Source organism: Phallusia mammillata, chromosome 3 (assembly GCF_965637545.1).
Source record: "Phallusia mammillata chromosome 3, kaPhaMamm4.hap1.1, whole genome shotgun sequence".
In the NCBI taxonomy this organism is placed as follows: Eukaryota; Metazoa; Chordata; class Ascidiacea; order Phlebobranchia; family Ascidiidae; genus Phallusia; species Phallusia mammillata.
In genome coordinates this window covers 8,377,680-8,391,931 of record NC_137254.1, presented here as the reverse complement: position 1 = coordinate 8,391,931, position 14,252 = coordinate 8,377,680, and the positions used below count along the sequence as shown (strand labels likewise).

The following is a 14,252-nucleotide window of genomic DNA, read 5'->3' as shown; positions in this document are numbered from 1 at the left end:
ATAAACATACTAGAATTTCAAGGGGTTGGAATATGAGCCATAGCTTTTGACAAAGCACAGTAACCGAGCATCAAACCAAATCAAACAGTGACCTATTTCTGGGTAGCTACTGCGTGCTAAGAAGCATTATGGTACTGCAGCATGGTTTATGTCAGTGCGGTGAGCAACCTGCGGCTCGCTGATGAACGGTTGTGCGATCTGCGGGGAAGTTTGCATTTTAAATAAAGTGTATTACTGCATTCCCACCAAGGGGCTTAAATTATATTTGTTTCTGGGCTGATCAATGCACCCAGTGCTATTTTTTTCTGCAAGCTAACTAAAGTCACTTTGACAAGTAAAACATATATGCGTGTTGGGTGAATAACTAAGTTAAGACAATTTTTGTTGCTTAAGAAGGCCGTCTGTCCAGTCAAGTTAATTGTATCTGGACTATCAGTGATACCGGTTACATATTAAGGATATGTGTGTCATCAACCATTTGCAGTGCATGTTGTAGGGCTATACGCCAGGTAATTCAAATGTATAACTCCGAATTGCAGTATCAGTGCAAAAGACGGGTTTGAAAGCGTGGCAATATAAGTTACCCCACACGAGTAGAACTGTTTGACACCCGGACATATATGATTAATAATGCATTTTACAGAGCCCTCGGGTTTGCGATGGTTTGAGCCGACAATCCCTAAGTAGGCCTCAGTGTGTTCGGGTGCATCTTGACACATTCGCAGCGTTCGGCTTGAGATGCAACATTATGTAATTAATACTGCTGAAAAGTAATTTAGGGCTAATTAAGTTGTAACCGTAAACAATTCAAACGTTCTATAAACAGGATTTCATTAATGCTGTTACTGTATAATTGTCGCTTATTGCAGCTGCACGTGAATTCTTGATATCCGGTACATCCAAGATACTGATTAATCCGTTAGGGACACTTTTATTCGCCGGTGTAATACTACCCTCGCCACGATCGGCTCCAGCGCGATCAGGTTGCGAGAGTCGATTGACGCCGACGAGCATGCAATAAAGGGGTTATGTTGCTTTACATAAGCTTGCTCGTCTCGAGTAGGCTGGTCTTTTGAAGACAGATCTGCGAGAGCAAGATGTATTTTAAGTATCCTGAAATGAGCGAGGGCGTAAACGTGTTGTATTTTACAATAGGTATTATAAAGAAGACAAACCTGTATTGGGTCTCCAAACGAAAATACTAATTATGATTAACGTAAGCAACTCTAGTGCCCATACAGTAAAGACACATTCCTATCTATGAATATTTAACAGATTAACTATTTTTGTCTTTCCTTTAGCCCCTATGAGTCGTTAGGGTTTTCGCGGGATTTCGCTTGTCGCTTCCCCGCGGAAGGACCGGGCGCTTGTCTGATCCGTTATATACTCCTTATTTTTTATAAGTCCTATTCCGGGTTATATGTTTATTTTCTACATTTATCTCAAGTTGGCGCAGTTAACCGAGGACACTATGAAAATACATCTTTGCTGACCCGCGTCGCGAAGTTTTGTAAGTCCGACCGTTTTTGATTAGAAAAACAAACAAACAAACACTTTATTTCGAGCCTTTATTAAATTTTCTATAGGTTCCTGTGCTCCAAGTTAAACTCAAACACTTTGTCATTTTCGTAGCCTCATCTAAACTGACGCAGGTCAGCCTTTTCTTTAGCTCCTTCCTATCGGATTTGGATGTAGCTTGTACAGAATATCAACACGAAAAGTTTTGCTCTTCATAAAGTTTGAAAATTATGATCTGTGAAATAACAGCTTGTCCCGCACGTCTTGTTGGATACTTCCATTATCCCTTTTCAATATGGACTCTTTCGCAGCATCTAGCGGTCACCTAATATGTCACTAATATCTTGGATCAATTTACGTTCTGCAGAAATTAACAAATTACTTTATTCTTAGAAACACTATACACGCACTTAAAAAGTAATTTAATCATGAACATTACTGCCAAGGTACTGGTGTACATAGAATACATCGTTCAGACGTTGCACTGATGATGACAACAGAGATTGTCGAAACGTCAGAACGCTGTATTCTATATACATCAGTACCTTGGCAGTAATGTTTATGATTAAATTACTTTATTCTTAATTATTAGCATAAACAACATGGTCGACGGTCCACACAACAAAGATTTCTTGTTCTAGAATCTGCTTCTACGTGCATTCGACGAATTGTTTGGTCTATAATACATAAGCATGGATTTAAAAAAAAAAAAAAAAACTTTTTTGTACTCAAGAAATAAGCGATATTTTTCCAAGATTTGTAGCAAACATTTGTAGCATTTTTTTTCTTATGCCGAAACGCAAACAAGTGCCTTGTAGCACAACAAACTCCCCTGCAAAAAGTGGTATAAAATACAGTGGCAAACAAGTTTTAATATACTGTTTTAACAGATTTTGCTGTTTGAGGGTCCTTATTATATGCAGGAAACTGTTCTTTACTATTAATCATGGTAACGATTTTCGTGTTTCATGTACAAACACTTGTGCTGTATGCCCAGTTGTGGCATCGCACAGACTAGGTGAGGCATGGGTTTGTAGCTTGTTGCTCCGAACAAACTGGAGGATTTAGAACGAGAAATATATTGTTCATCTACGACGGGAAGCAACTTAAAAAAAAGCAACGCTGACTAAGGATTTTAACGACAAGCAGGCGTTTCAAACCTCGTGTGTACTTTACAACGCATTTAAAACACAAGACGACATCTGGTGGTCTCTACATCCAGCCTTTCATTTGCGTTATTTACAATGACAAAATAACTGGAGGAAATTAGTTGATTTTGTGCGTTAAACGTGTAGCCTGAAAAAGTGCTTAGTCTTATTTTTCTCTCTAAACCAGTGCTCTTCAACCGGGTATACTGTATACCCAAGTGTATACCACATTAAAACTAGGGTATACGACTGAAGAAAGGTATACGAAGGGAGTACAGCTGTGGTCAGTGTTAAAAATGCAGGAAGACATAGCATGCTGGTGACCTATGTGAGACTGACCTGCTTGTTGTAAATATTATTGCGTCAGGTTGCGATTGTTGCGTCAATCATGCGAATTATGAAGCGAATAAGCACATACCTGGAGTATCTGTTATGGTTGAACAATGTACTTTCTGAAATTTTACTTTTAACATCCCTGGAGTAAAGGATTGCGAATACAAAAAAATGTTTTGAGAACAAGTCAACACCACACCACATGTCCAAATCGCTGAAAGAATGTAGCAACAAGCCAGCCATTAAATCAACTTCTTAGGTTTACACACTTTTGTATGCTAAATTTCCTGGACGTAGCACAGGGGGTGCACAACCTTTCCGCTGTGACGACCGCATCGTAAATCCTTATTAATAGTGCCTGATAGCCAATTTAAATTCTAGCTTGTTACGTAGAACAGTCTAGGGATCAGACTTTACTGTTTATAACGTCACCATCGAAATTGCGACGCTAATGATGCCTGTTTTCACATTGTTTACCCATAATAGGCTTACAAAAAGTCTCAAACATGCGGCTTCTGGGCTGTTAATATTTTTTCCAGCCCCTCAAACTAGTTTTGCAAATCCAAATATTTCAGTTTACATGTTCACGGCCACTGGTTGTCTACTCCTGGCCTTGTATAACAATAATTCACGCGACCAGGCAAGTACCTATTGGTAGACTGTTACTTTCTGTGCACAATTATAAATTGCTATGTGTAGGGTATACAAAGTTGCTTGCAAATTGTAAAAGGTATACAACGGGAAAAAAGGTTGAAGAGCACTGCTCTAAACCACATCCAGTCTCGTTGTATTTTTTTGCAAGTAGAGCATATTGATTCCTAAAAAAAGTACAAAACTTCTCAACCATATACTAATCGCGTACCATCTGACGACATTCTCTATCGCTGCATACCACCGAAACCTTGTTTGAATGCGAAGACCAAGATATAGGCCTATTTTTCCGACCAGACTAGAATATTTCTGAAACCAGCCAGCTACCAATTCCAGTAAAAATATGTTCCGCAAGTGTTATTGGAAAGATCCCCCAATTCTCTACAACGTGCACTCTGCTGCACAACCTAGCGGTCGCTTTTTTAAGGCATTGTGTTACTGAATGGGGCTGAAAATAGTAAGGGACAGAATACCTGATTTATAGTGCTACTGTAGATATTTAATTATGGAAATTGAAAACCAAAATCTACGATATACCACAGGTAGGGAACCACTGCTTCAGTAAAACATTTTTCTTCAAGCAGCAGAATCACAGCGCTTTGCACCGCATCAAAGGGGTTCGGTTTGAAAATTAGATTTGGTTGGTTACTGTATTGGTTAAATACCTCGTGCTTATTTAGCAAGCATCTTAGAGGGTCAAGCAAATTTTGAGTAAGCCACCGACCAAAAGGTGCCACGCAATGTGTGACAGAAAATGTTTGAAAAACGGACAGTAACAAAAGCACGTACCACGTAATCTGCTACATCGAGGCCTCTAATGCACTCAATCAAACAATTTGATTGGATAGGAAGTCCTTGATACAAAGAACGCTAATATTTAACTTAATGTCGTTTATTAACTTAATTTAACTAAATAGCTTTTTTCTACTAGCAATTCTTATTCTCCTAAAAAAATACTTGCTGTTTTTTCATGTAATCGGTCCACCGGGCGGAAAATATATGTTTGTTGGGCTCTTTCTGTTTGTTGTGTTAATTTTTCTCACTGTTTCACATTTTTTGACGTTATATGTTACTATTTTCTAGTTTTATAATTTTTCATCCTTTAACACTTTCAGTGCGGTAGACGTAAATCTATGTCAAAAGACGTTTTGCGCAGAGTGCGGCTTGACGTTACTTAACGTCAAATATTTCTGCTCATAAATGCGGCTGACCGTTAATGTACGTCGATACCAAATAGCCCACGCCATAAATGCGTGATCGGCGCGTGTCTAGGGCGACGCTTGGCGGGCGTTAAACTTGGTTATGTGAAAGGAGTCTTGTTTTATAACAATGTAACAATGCTGACTTTTCTAACAAATGCTTGAGGTAGTTACACTGTGTAATCATTGTGCATAAGTTTTAGTAGTAAATTATTGTGCATTAGATTTTATTGTCCATAAGTTGTAACATTATTTCCATTGTAGTTCGTTATTGATGCTGTTGAGACCTTGCAGCAGACAAGACCATGCAATTGTGCGCAATAATTGAAATAATTAACAAAAGCCCGCACAGAACGCATGTTTGGGTGATTGCTGGCCCCACTGAAAGTGTTAAGCAAACAACAGTTGCAAAATACTATCTGGCAAACTAATTGGTAAATGGGTTTCAAGCTGTTGAAACGCCAGTTCAGAAGCACCATTGGTATTGTTGGTAGTGCTGAAGCGATTTTCAGTAAATGTACATTATCTACATTTTGTTCCAGCACAGTGTATCAAAAAGAACGCTGTAGACTCGTGTTGGGTACATAATACTCGTTTAACACAGTTAGATGTAGCGGCATCGCTAACAGGAAAAGCGACGCAACTGTATAGATCCGGTTTGAATCACCTGCGTTGTGTTACGGGACTTGCGGTGTTTATGGTTGTAAGTCTTAAATAGGCCACTGTATGTTATAACGCAGATGAGGAAACCCGCTTGGCACATTAGAAAGGTTTTAGCATAGAGGTAGCTTTATAATATCAGCTCTGCCGAAAACAAATGTATTTAGTTGTAAGAAGGTTGGATACGAGCTTTTGTACTGTACAAATAGTATTTTAGTGATGTATTCAAAAACATTTGCATTTGCGCAACATAAATGAAAGTGTTGGGTGTGAAATTGGTATAATTTGTATTATATTCTGATCATATTTTGGCAGTTGATTAGTTAGTACAGTTAATCATTTGAAAAAAAAAAACGGTAAAAAATGTCACTTCGACTCCTAAAGTTTGCTCTTTTTGTCCTCTCGATGAGTTTGCTACACAAAAGTAAGTGGTTTCAAAATGTTGTTTGATCAAAAGTTATTCTTGTTTTAAGTGTAGTTCTTATCGTTTAGATTTAAGCAACTTACATGAAAAAAAATTATTTGTCGTTAAGATTGTAAGTTATATATGCATATGTGTGCGTATATATAACATCACCACTATCTACAAAAAACATAAAAATGATGATGGCATGAGCATTTGCCGAAACGTTTGAAATATATAAGCATGTCGCTTTTTACGTCTATTTGGGCCGTTACTTTCACCATAAAGCATAAAAATCCCCGTGGTTATACAATACACATAAAATACCTTACTTAAGATAAGATATTTTACAAAAAATAAACGAAAGACTGCAACAACTGAAAAGTGTACTTCGTAAAACTTTAGGCCACGAACCGTGCAATCAGGTAAAAACTCGTGGGTGAAACCATTGAGTTTATTTCGCTTGGTCAAGCAAAACATAGCGACACAATCGCACCGAATAGTCACCAACCTGGAAATAGATGCGTAACGGTCAAACGTTATGGAAAGGGAAGTCGGTCCATTGTGGGTAAACACGACTGGGGGAATCGTTTGATACTCATTTAAATTTGTTAGTTTGCAATTAACGCTGGTCATATGTTTGTAGCTATAACTTTTATATTTAATAACAGTTTTTTTGATAAAACCGTTAAAAATGGCAAGTCGACTTGTCAAAATTGCCCTGTTCTATCCAGTCTAAGTTTATTACACGGAGGTAAGTTAATTGGATGCAATTGAGTCGCTACATTGTAATAGCACTTCTTGCTTTAAAACTTGGGCTGCTATAATACCCATTTTTGTCAATGAGTACAATAATCCGATTAAACTTTTCGCAAGCAGAATCTAAACAAAATAGTACTGGAATAAAGTTTTCGCTTAGGCATTTTATAAAAACTTCGGTATTGACCTAATAAGGTGTTTTACCCTCCGTGTTTGTGCGGCTAACAATCGAGTAAATACGGTACTTTTCAGCAAAATTCATGTAATTACGTCAGAATCGCAGGGTGACGTCAAATTTAATTCGGTTGATTCGGCAAATTATCCGAAGCTTTGACGAATGTCCATACTAAGCCAGTCAAACTCTATGCAGGCTAATACTTTGAAAACCTATTTGTTTAATTCACATATACGAGTTTGATGAAATGCTTGGTTGTGACAAACTTCATATTTCCTCTGACATTGCAAATACATTTTAGTTTCTGATGCTCAGTGCAATGTAACGTCGACATACCATGAGTATGTGGACTACATTGAACCATCATGTGACGGTTTCAACCTTCGATTTACTTCAACTCTTGGTTCCGCCAAAATGGTCGCCTATACACGAGCAGCCGAGCTGGCAGCAGATAACTTCTGTAAGGTAAATTTCCCTTCAAAACTGCACAATCGCCTACGTTCGCACTTACTGGGGTTGATAAGAATCTTATTTTAGTTTACAATGCTGGGTTTGAGTGACTTCATATCGCCACAACATGTTTACTTTCAACTATCGTTTTATAACACTTTACTATTACTTCGGAGACCCCGAGACTCCGACAACCCGATGCCAAGCGGCTCCACGAGACCCCGAGACTCCGAGAATCATATATAAATCCAATCTGAAACCGAAATCTCTTTTTCATTATCTAGGTTTACGAGGGAACTGACAACACAGGCAATTTCGTGGGGATTTTGCAGGGAGGAGGCCCGTCTTTTCCCGTGGTCTTGACCGGCCCTAGAGCCTTCATTCAATGTGTAACAAACTATACAACAGAAAGGGTGAATTTCAGAATTCTTCAAGGTAAGAAAATATATAGATTTACCTTAAAGTTGCGAAACGAGCGAAAAGTCAGGTCCGAATCAAGCAGCTTTCATTGCGTTCGTTCTGTTACATTTCAGCAAATTTGTGTGGGGAAGAAGTAACTGGACCAGTGTTTAATTTCATGTCTCCAAACTTTCCAAGCGACTACCCTCCTTATCATGTGTGCACATGGAATTTTCAACTCGATACCAGAAAGTCCTTGTTGTTTCAATTCTCAGCCTTTGACCTTGAATCCACTTATGACATGTTATTGGTAAGTCAATTATTACGTTCCAGTTCAAATAATGAGAGCGGTTCCTTTACCTATTGCTTTTAAATAAAAAAGTCATTGTTTTTGACACTCTATTCATTGGGTGTGGGGTCGCCAATTAGTGCTTGGAAACCGCCAAAACATTGTGAAATCTAACCCAAATCTAGTTGACCTAAAACTCGAAAGACATCATCTAAACTACTGTTATTAAAATTACACTGCAACTTGATAACGAAATGTAGCCCATTCGGACAGAAAACCGACCAAGCTTTCTGATAGTTTTACATTAATTGATAATTTACAACTTTTTATTCAGTTCAAGATCGACAATAATCGTATGGAGGTACTTAGTGGATTACTTCAAGAATTTGAACACCGAGTTAACGCAACAAGTCTCACTGTTATGTTTCTCAGTGACAGAAATGTTGGCGGAATGGGGTTTAATGCAACTGTGGTCCTAGAAGAAAGTATGTAAAAAACTGTTTGTTTTAAATTTAATGCGACAGTAAAATCTACAAGGTGAGTGAATTTTTTTCTTTTTATCGCGGGTTTTGATCTCATGCCGCTTCTGAGATCAAGTTTGCCATCTGTGTGTGGGTCAGTGAGCACAAATTCGAGTTTGAACCCGGCCCGAACCCAAAAGTATAATGCTGAAACCGAACCCGACCCAAAACGCATGTCCGACACTTACACGCGCCGGGGTCACTTGCATTAACATTTCTTCGTAATAGCAACGTGATAAGGCATTTGTTTTTTATAGTCATAGTTCACTACATGGCAAGTGTAAATCAAACGGTTGGATTTTATGAATACTAATGTTTGATACCATTTATCGGCCTTCACGACTCCCAGTTAAAATGGCTAACGCCCCCAATGGGTTACGTCCCACAGGTTGAAAACCACTCACTTAAAGAGGCTGTGTTGCAAGGTTAAAGTAACCAAATGCAGCCAAACTGGTCGGAACGGAAAACAATCAGCTAAATTTTAATTGTTTTGGTTTAACTGCTTGTTGTAAGTTAGAGAATGATTATTGATTATTGTGGATTTTTTTAGACATGCAGCAAGCAGTGAAATGCAGCGAAAAAGATTTGACCATAAGGTGAGTTTGTTGTGTAGTTAGCTCCTAACAATAGAGTAATAATATATTGAACACTTTCAAAACGAAAACAAACTACCTCAAGCTATATGAACGAAGGGATACACGTTGTTACCAACAAGTGCTAATTTATACTTTCCCCGTTAAAACAACGTTACTATGAGGCCAATTGCAGGGCAAAAAATACATTTTGCGGCATGAAACAAAGAAAATGTTTCGATTGCAACTGAACCAACGTTCACTGTATCGAAAATTGTCGCGTCAAATTTAGTAACTGCCGTGAAATGGTCGAGTTTAGTTTGTTTTACTGGATGAAAGAATGCATAGCGACCCAATTGGATTAAAACAGCGGTTCCCAAACTGGGGTCCGCGGTCCTTTAGGGGTCCGTGAGGCAATTTTAGGGGGACCGCCAAGCGGTTGAAGTAATTCTATAATCTTATTTGGCCTCAGTTTGTGCCACTAAATAAGTTTAAATCAAAGTAGAATTGAGAATCGACTGTCTCCATTGCTAAACAATGGCCTTTATTGAATGACAACTATCAAAAATGCAATTGTTCGCGCACAATCGTAATGTTTTTTGTCTTGTTTGTGATGTCATATGCTGTATTTGGATGATTGTTATGCGCAATTTTGCATAACTAGCTAAAACCCTGCAATCAACTTTCGTTTTTATGAAATACACGTTTAGGCTTAAGGACCGCGAGCCGTCGAAATAATGGCAAAGGGACCGTTTTGATAAAAAATATGAAAAAGTTTGGGAACCACTGGATTAAAACAATCAATAAGCCGGAAATAGCTGCGCAGCGTTAAAACGTCATAGAGCGCAAAACAGCGCAGGGCACAATCGACGGATGAGCGCTAAACGCACTGCAGCTACACCGTGGCTACATAATGTTCAAGATAGAATAGCGATGTATACATCTTACAATATTGTACACATTTGATGTAATAGTAGTGTCACGTCATGCTTAGTCATTGTTTTCTCTCTTATAGTGGTTCTAAAAAAGGTTTTACTATGTATTCCTTGAAGACATGTTGAATTAAATTGATCTGTAAATAGCAAAAACCTGATCATTGCAGAGTCACAGCTGATGAACAGATGACATTAGATTACGAACTCGGTGACACACTTTACATCGCATTGAACCGGGAAACTCCCCCTTCTCAACTCAATGACAGCTGCAAGGTCACGGGATCAGATCCAGTGTTCGTGTTTGACATTGGCCAATGCGAAGCCTTCTACAAGGTGACACGAAAAATATCAGTTGTTAAAATACATTACAAAAGCAAAATCAAAGTAAGTGTGCATTGAAAGTGTACATTGTATTCAGCTCTTTAATGTCTGTATTCTATAAAGTTGCGATTGGCTGTTGTACATTTTGATCAGCTTCTAAATTTGTATATGTGACAGAATGAGAACGGCAATGTATCGGCGTCTTTCCTGATCTGGAGATACCTAGCTCCATCCTCTGCCGTGATCCAACGTGACGTTCAAAACAAGCTCAATGTGACTTGTCTATTTGAAGCAGACCTATTTCTCTCGTCATCCCACGTCCAACCACAAGCAGGGTGAGAAACCAAAGCAAAAAGCAGACCACATCAGAAATATAAACATGGCACATGTCATTCGATGCGGGAGCCCATGTCACATGCCACAGTCAACAATAACAATATGCGAAATATAAAAATGACAAACGTCATTTAATGCGAAAAAAACATGCCACACACAAGCGTTGCTTTTGCAGGAAATTGTTGAGGAAATTTAGTTTGATTTTTAGTGCTAGTCAAAAAACATGGAAAAAATAAACGGTAAAGACAATAATTCGAAATTACAGTTAATTTGACAAAATCCTCAGAAAAATGTGCATTACTTTTTACCCATAGAAACTTGAAATTTCAAATCAAGATACCTTGAAGCCTAAAGTACCAATTTCTGAGACATGTAACCTATTTGTAGATCCGCTGAAATTTCAGCTCAGAATACAGGAAACTTTGATATCGCTCTCAATCTCTTTGCCAACGAACATTTCAACGAAAGCTTGCCCGGAGAAGTCACTGTACCTAACTACATTTTTGCTGAAGTCAGACTAAATGAAATTTCTCCAAGCAGCGATGACTATATTGTTCGGGTGCGTTGAATACAAAAAGTTTCTTGTGGAACAAAGAATTATCGATTAGAGCTTCCAGAACATTTTTGAAAATGTCAAAGTTGTGCCTCACCTGATGTTTATAAAACGGGCTTCGTAATTTGGTTTTGATCTCGCCAATTATCCATTTACGCAGAATAGATTGTAATTACAACTTTTGTGCACAGCTTGAAGAATGTTGGGCCACACGCGTTGAAACCTCCAGTGGTTTGCCGAACTACCCTGTTGTACAAAGCGGGTAAGCTTTACTTGTATACTTATTTCTTATATTTTCGTTCCCTATTTGACTGTGCGTAACTCGTGTCAAAATATTAGATGCGATGCGCCACCCAGTGGAAGCGAGGCAGCCGACGCAAAAATGTTGATGCGAAATTACGAATCCATCTTTGCAACATTTAAGGTGATGAGCTTTGTGTGGACAAACTTTACCGACGCAGAACAATTTATCTACATCCACTGCGACGTGACCGTCTGTCAAAACTCAACTGGACAATGCCCTGGACAGGTGAGTTGGGTTGATAATATTTCTCTCCGAAACATGAAACACTAGAAAATGCTGTTAACCAAGTTAAAAGTTTACCTAAGAGTTTTTTGTCACTATTATCTTTTAGAGTTAGACAGATTCGGTGTGTCTAAATTTGTTTCAAGTTTTTAAACTAAAACACTTAATGGTAAATCCCTAATGCAATATTAATTTATGTGTATTAATTGAGTGTATTAATTTATTCGCAGACATGTGGAGGTGTAGGTCGACGATCTGTTGACAACAATGGACGCAACCAACGACTTTCTACAGGACCAGTGCACATCCTACAAACTACCAAGTATTTGCATGTGCAAGGTAACAGCACAACAAATGAAATATCATTTATACTTAACTTGCAACCTTATTCTAATCTCCTATTTCCAATACCTATTTCGATAAGCGAATATTGGCTTTTTGAATACGCAACCAAAGTCTCTGGCAAAATCTTTGAAAGCAAAAAGTTGTAAACTTAATAAATGCTTGCCCCTTTATAAGTTTAGTTTAACTCATATTGTATGTAGATGCCTTTTTAAGGTTCTTAATTAGATATAAGTTCAGTTCCAGGTCTGACGTACGATGATATTTATATATACAGTATTGTTTAAAGTTGACCAACCTAAAAGTTCAATTGAGTGCAGATTTTATGTAATAAATATGTTCTCGTTCATATGTGTAGATCTAAGTTAAACGTTTTTTTATTGCAGACACTGCAGGAGATAGAGATGAAGCCAATGAAGCAGCTCACAACATCTTCCAACTTGGGATGTTTGTTCTTCTAGCTGCTGTAGTGATGGTAGCTGGTTACCTTGTATGGAGCAAAATTTCCCTGAACCCAACAGCTAAACAAATTCGTCTGTAGATATAAGTTTTTCCCCATATACTCAAGATTGTTATGTGTTTGCATTCTAACATTTGTCGTTGGTAAATTCCTTGGGTAAAGCACACATTGCTTTCCGTATGTAATACAATTACTCAACAATTACATAAAGTACGTTTTATAAGTGAAACTTTAATTCTCCAATATTATCAAAACTGATGCTGGTTAAGTGTTGTTTTCTATGAATATGAGCTACATTTTACACAGCAATTCACAAACTTAGTTGTGATAAAACAGATTTAATTACGGGAAAGATTACTTTAACGGCTTTGAGCCCTCTTGAGTGGTCAAATCAACGTTTCCAACAGTTGTAGTTTTGCTTACAGTGCGCCAAACTTATTGTGTTTCAAGTTTTCCTCGCTTAACGATTTGTAATACGAAGCAGCTGTAGCGCGTTTAGACATTGTCCACCAATTGCGCCTTCCACTATAGCGTTTCAGGTTTGAGCAGCTATTTCCGGCTTGGTTATTGTTTTAGTGCAACTGAGTTCCTACAATTATGTTTTCAGCAACTTAAATTTTAAGTCATCACAACACTTGTTATCAACGGTGGCTATTTTAAAAAATGTACTGTGCCAAATGATGCATAACTGCTAATTGTTAGTGCAAGAAAGCAAAAGACACAAAAAATGTTGTTAACATGTGAATCTTCTGTCGTTTTGAAAGCAGGGAATCGGGCAGTCACAATGTAGTTAGCTGCTACCACTTTAAGGCTAAATTTGACCGTGTTTTGCTTAAGGGTGATTTACCGTAATCATCACGTTTGAAAATGCAAAATACTATAAAAACCATTTTTAGCCTAAAACTTTGTCTAAACCAAAACTTTTCAAAACAGAAACAAAAAAGAAAAGGGCTGTGAAATTTTATCTGTATTGTTACTTTGTGTGGCGAGTTTATTATTCTTATATGAAATAAAGTTACATGAAAATATATGAAATATAAAACAAACTACCATAAACCAAAAAGTTATTAGTTTTGTGTTTTTATTTAAAATAGGTAACTTTTAACGAAGAATTTCCAAGCGCAAAATGTAAAAAAACTAAAGAAGAATGCATAATATCAACTTTGCTAAGCTTTTATTGTGAGTGCTCCAGGATGAGTAGTATCTTGATTTGAGCTTTGGACTCTCTTTATCCCACCTAGCGGTATATTTGAGTAGTTGCGTAGTGCTGAAGTTTTGTCCAGTAAAGCTGCGTTATGTTGGGTTTAGATGCAACTCATTCAAAAAAGCAACCTGATCACGTAGTAATAAACTTAAACATGTAACAGTGTATTGGTTTTGTAACAATGCTGTCTGTCTACATGAAGAATCGAAATCATAATCTCTACTTTTTTTAAAATATAGAAGCAAATTTCTCAAGACGCTAGGTCGTGTTTGTCGTCAAGCTGTTAGTTCAAGATGAATATTTTTTCCTGTAGGAATCTTTTGTAAATATCTTGAAAACGTCATCCAAGTATGTCAGACTGAACTGCGATGATGAGACTAAGCGGTTCCTCTGAACATGAAGCTTGGTGTTGCATAGAATTTTACGACAATGTCAAAAATTTCAAAGATTGGGGCAGTTCCCATTATCGGTTGCAGGCAGAAGGATATTCTGAGCAGT

The 14,252-nt window shown here is 37.7% G+C and overlaps 1 protein-coding gene and 1 non-coding gene across 2 annotated transcripts; both read left to right on the top strand.

Moving 5' to 3' along the window:
- Positions 1-5,809: 5,809 nt before the first annotated feature.
- LOC145220444 (scavenger receptor cysteine-rich domain-containing protein DMBT1-like) lies at positions 5,810-12,751 on the top strand. Its single transcript, XM_080087652.1, has 13 exons — positions 5,810-5,933; positions 7,148-7,311; positions 7,581-7,731; positions 7,830-8,005; positions 8,319-8,469; positions 9,056-9,101; positions 10,180-10,345; positions 10,511-10,668; positions 11,057-11,228; positions 11,414-11,484; positions 11,562-11,751; positions 11,979-12,087; positions 12,477-12,751. Exons 1-13 carry the CDS (start codon positions 5,873-5,875, stop codon positions 12,629-12,631), a joined length of 1,770 nt encoding a protein of 589 aa, XP_079943778.1. The 5' UTR covers positions 5,810-5,872; the 3' UTR covers positions 12,632-12,751.
- A 1,296-nt stretch (positions 12,752-14,047) lies between these two features.
- Positions 14,048-14,252, top strand: LOC145221277 (small nucleolar RNA U3). The gene has a single exon (XR_013858764.1). It is a non-coding gene; the product is annotated as a small nucleolar RNA U3 (small nucleolar RNA).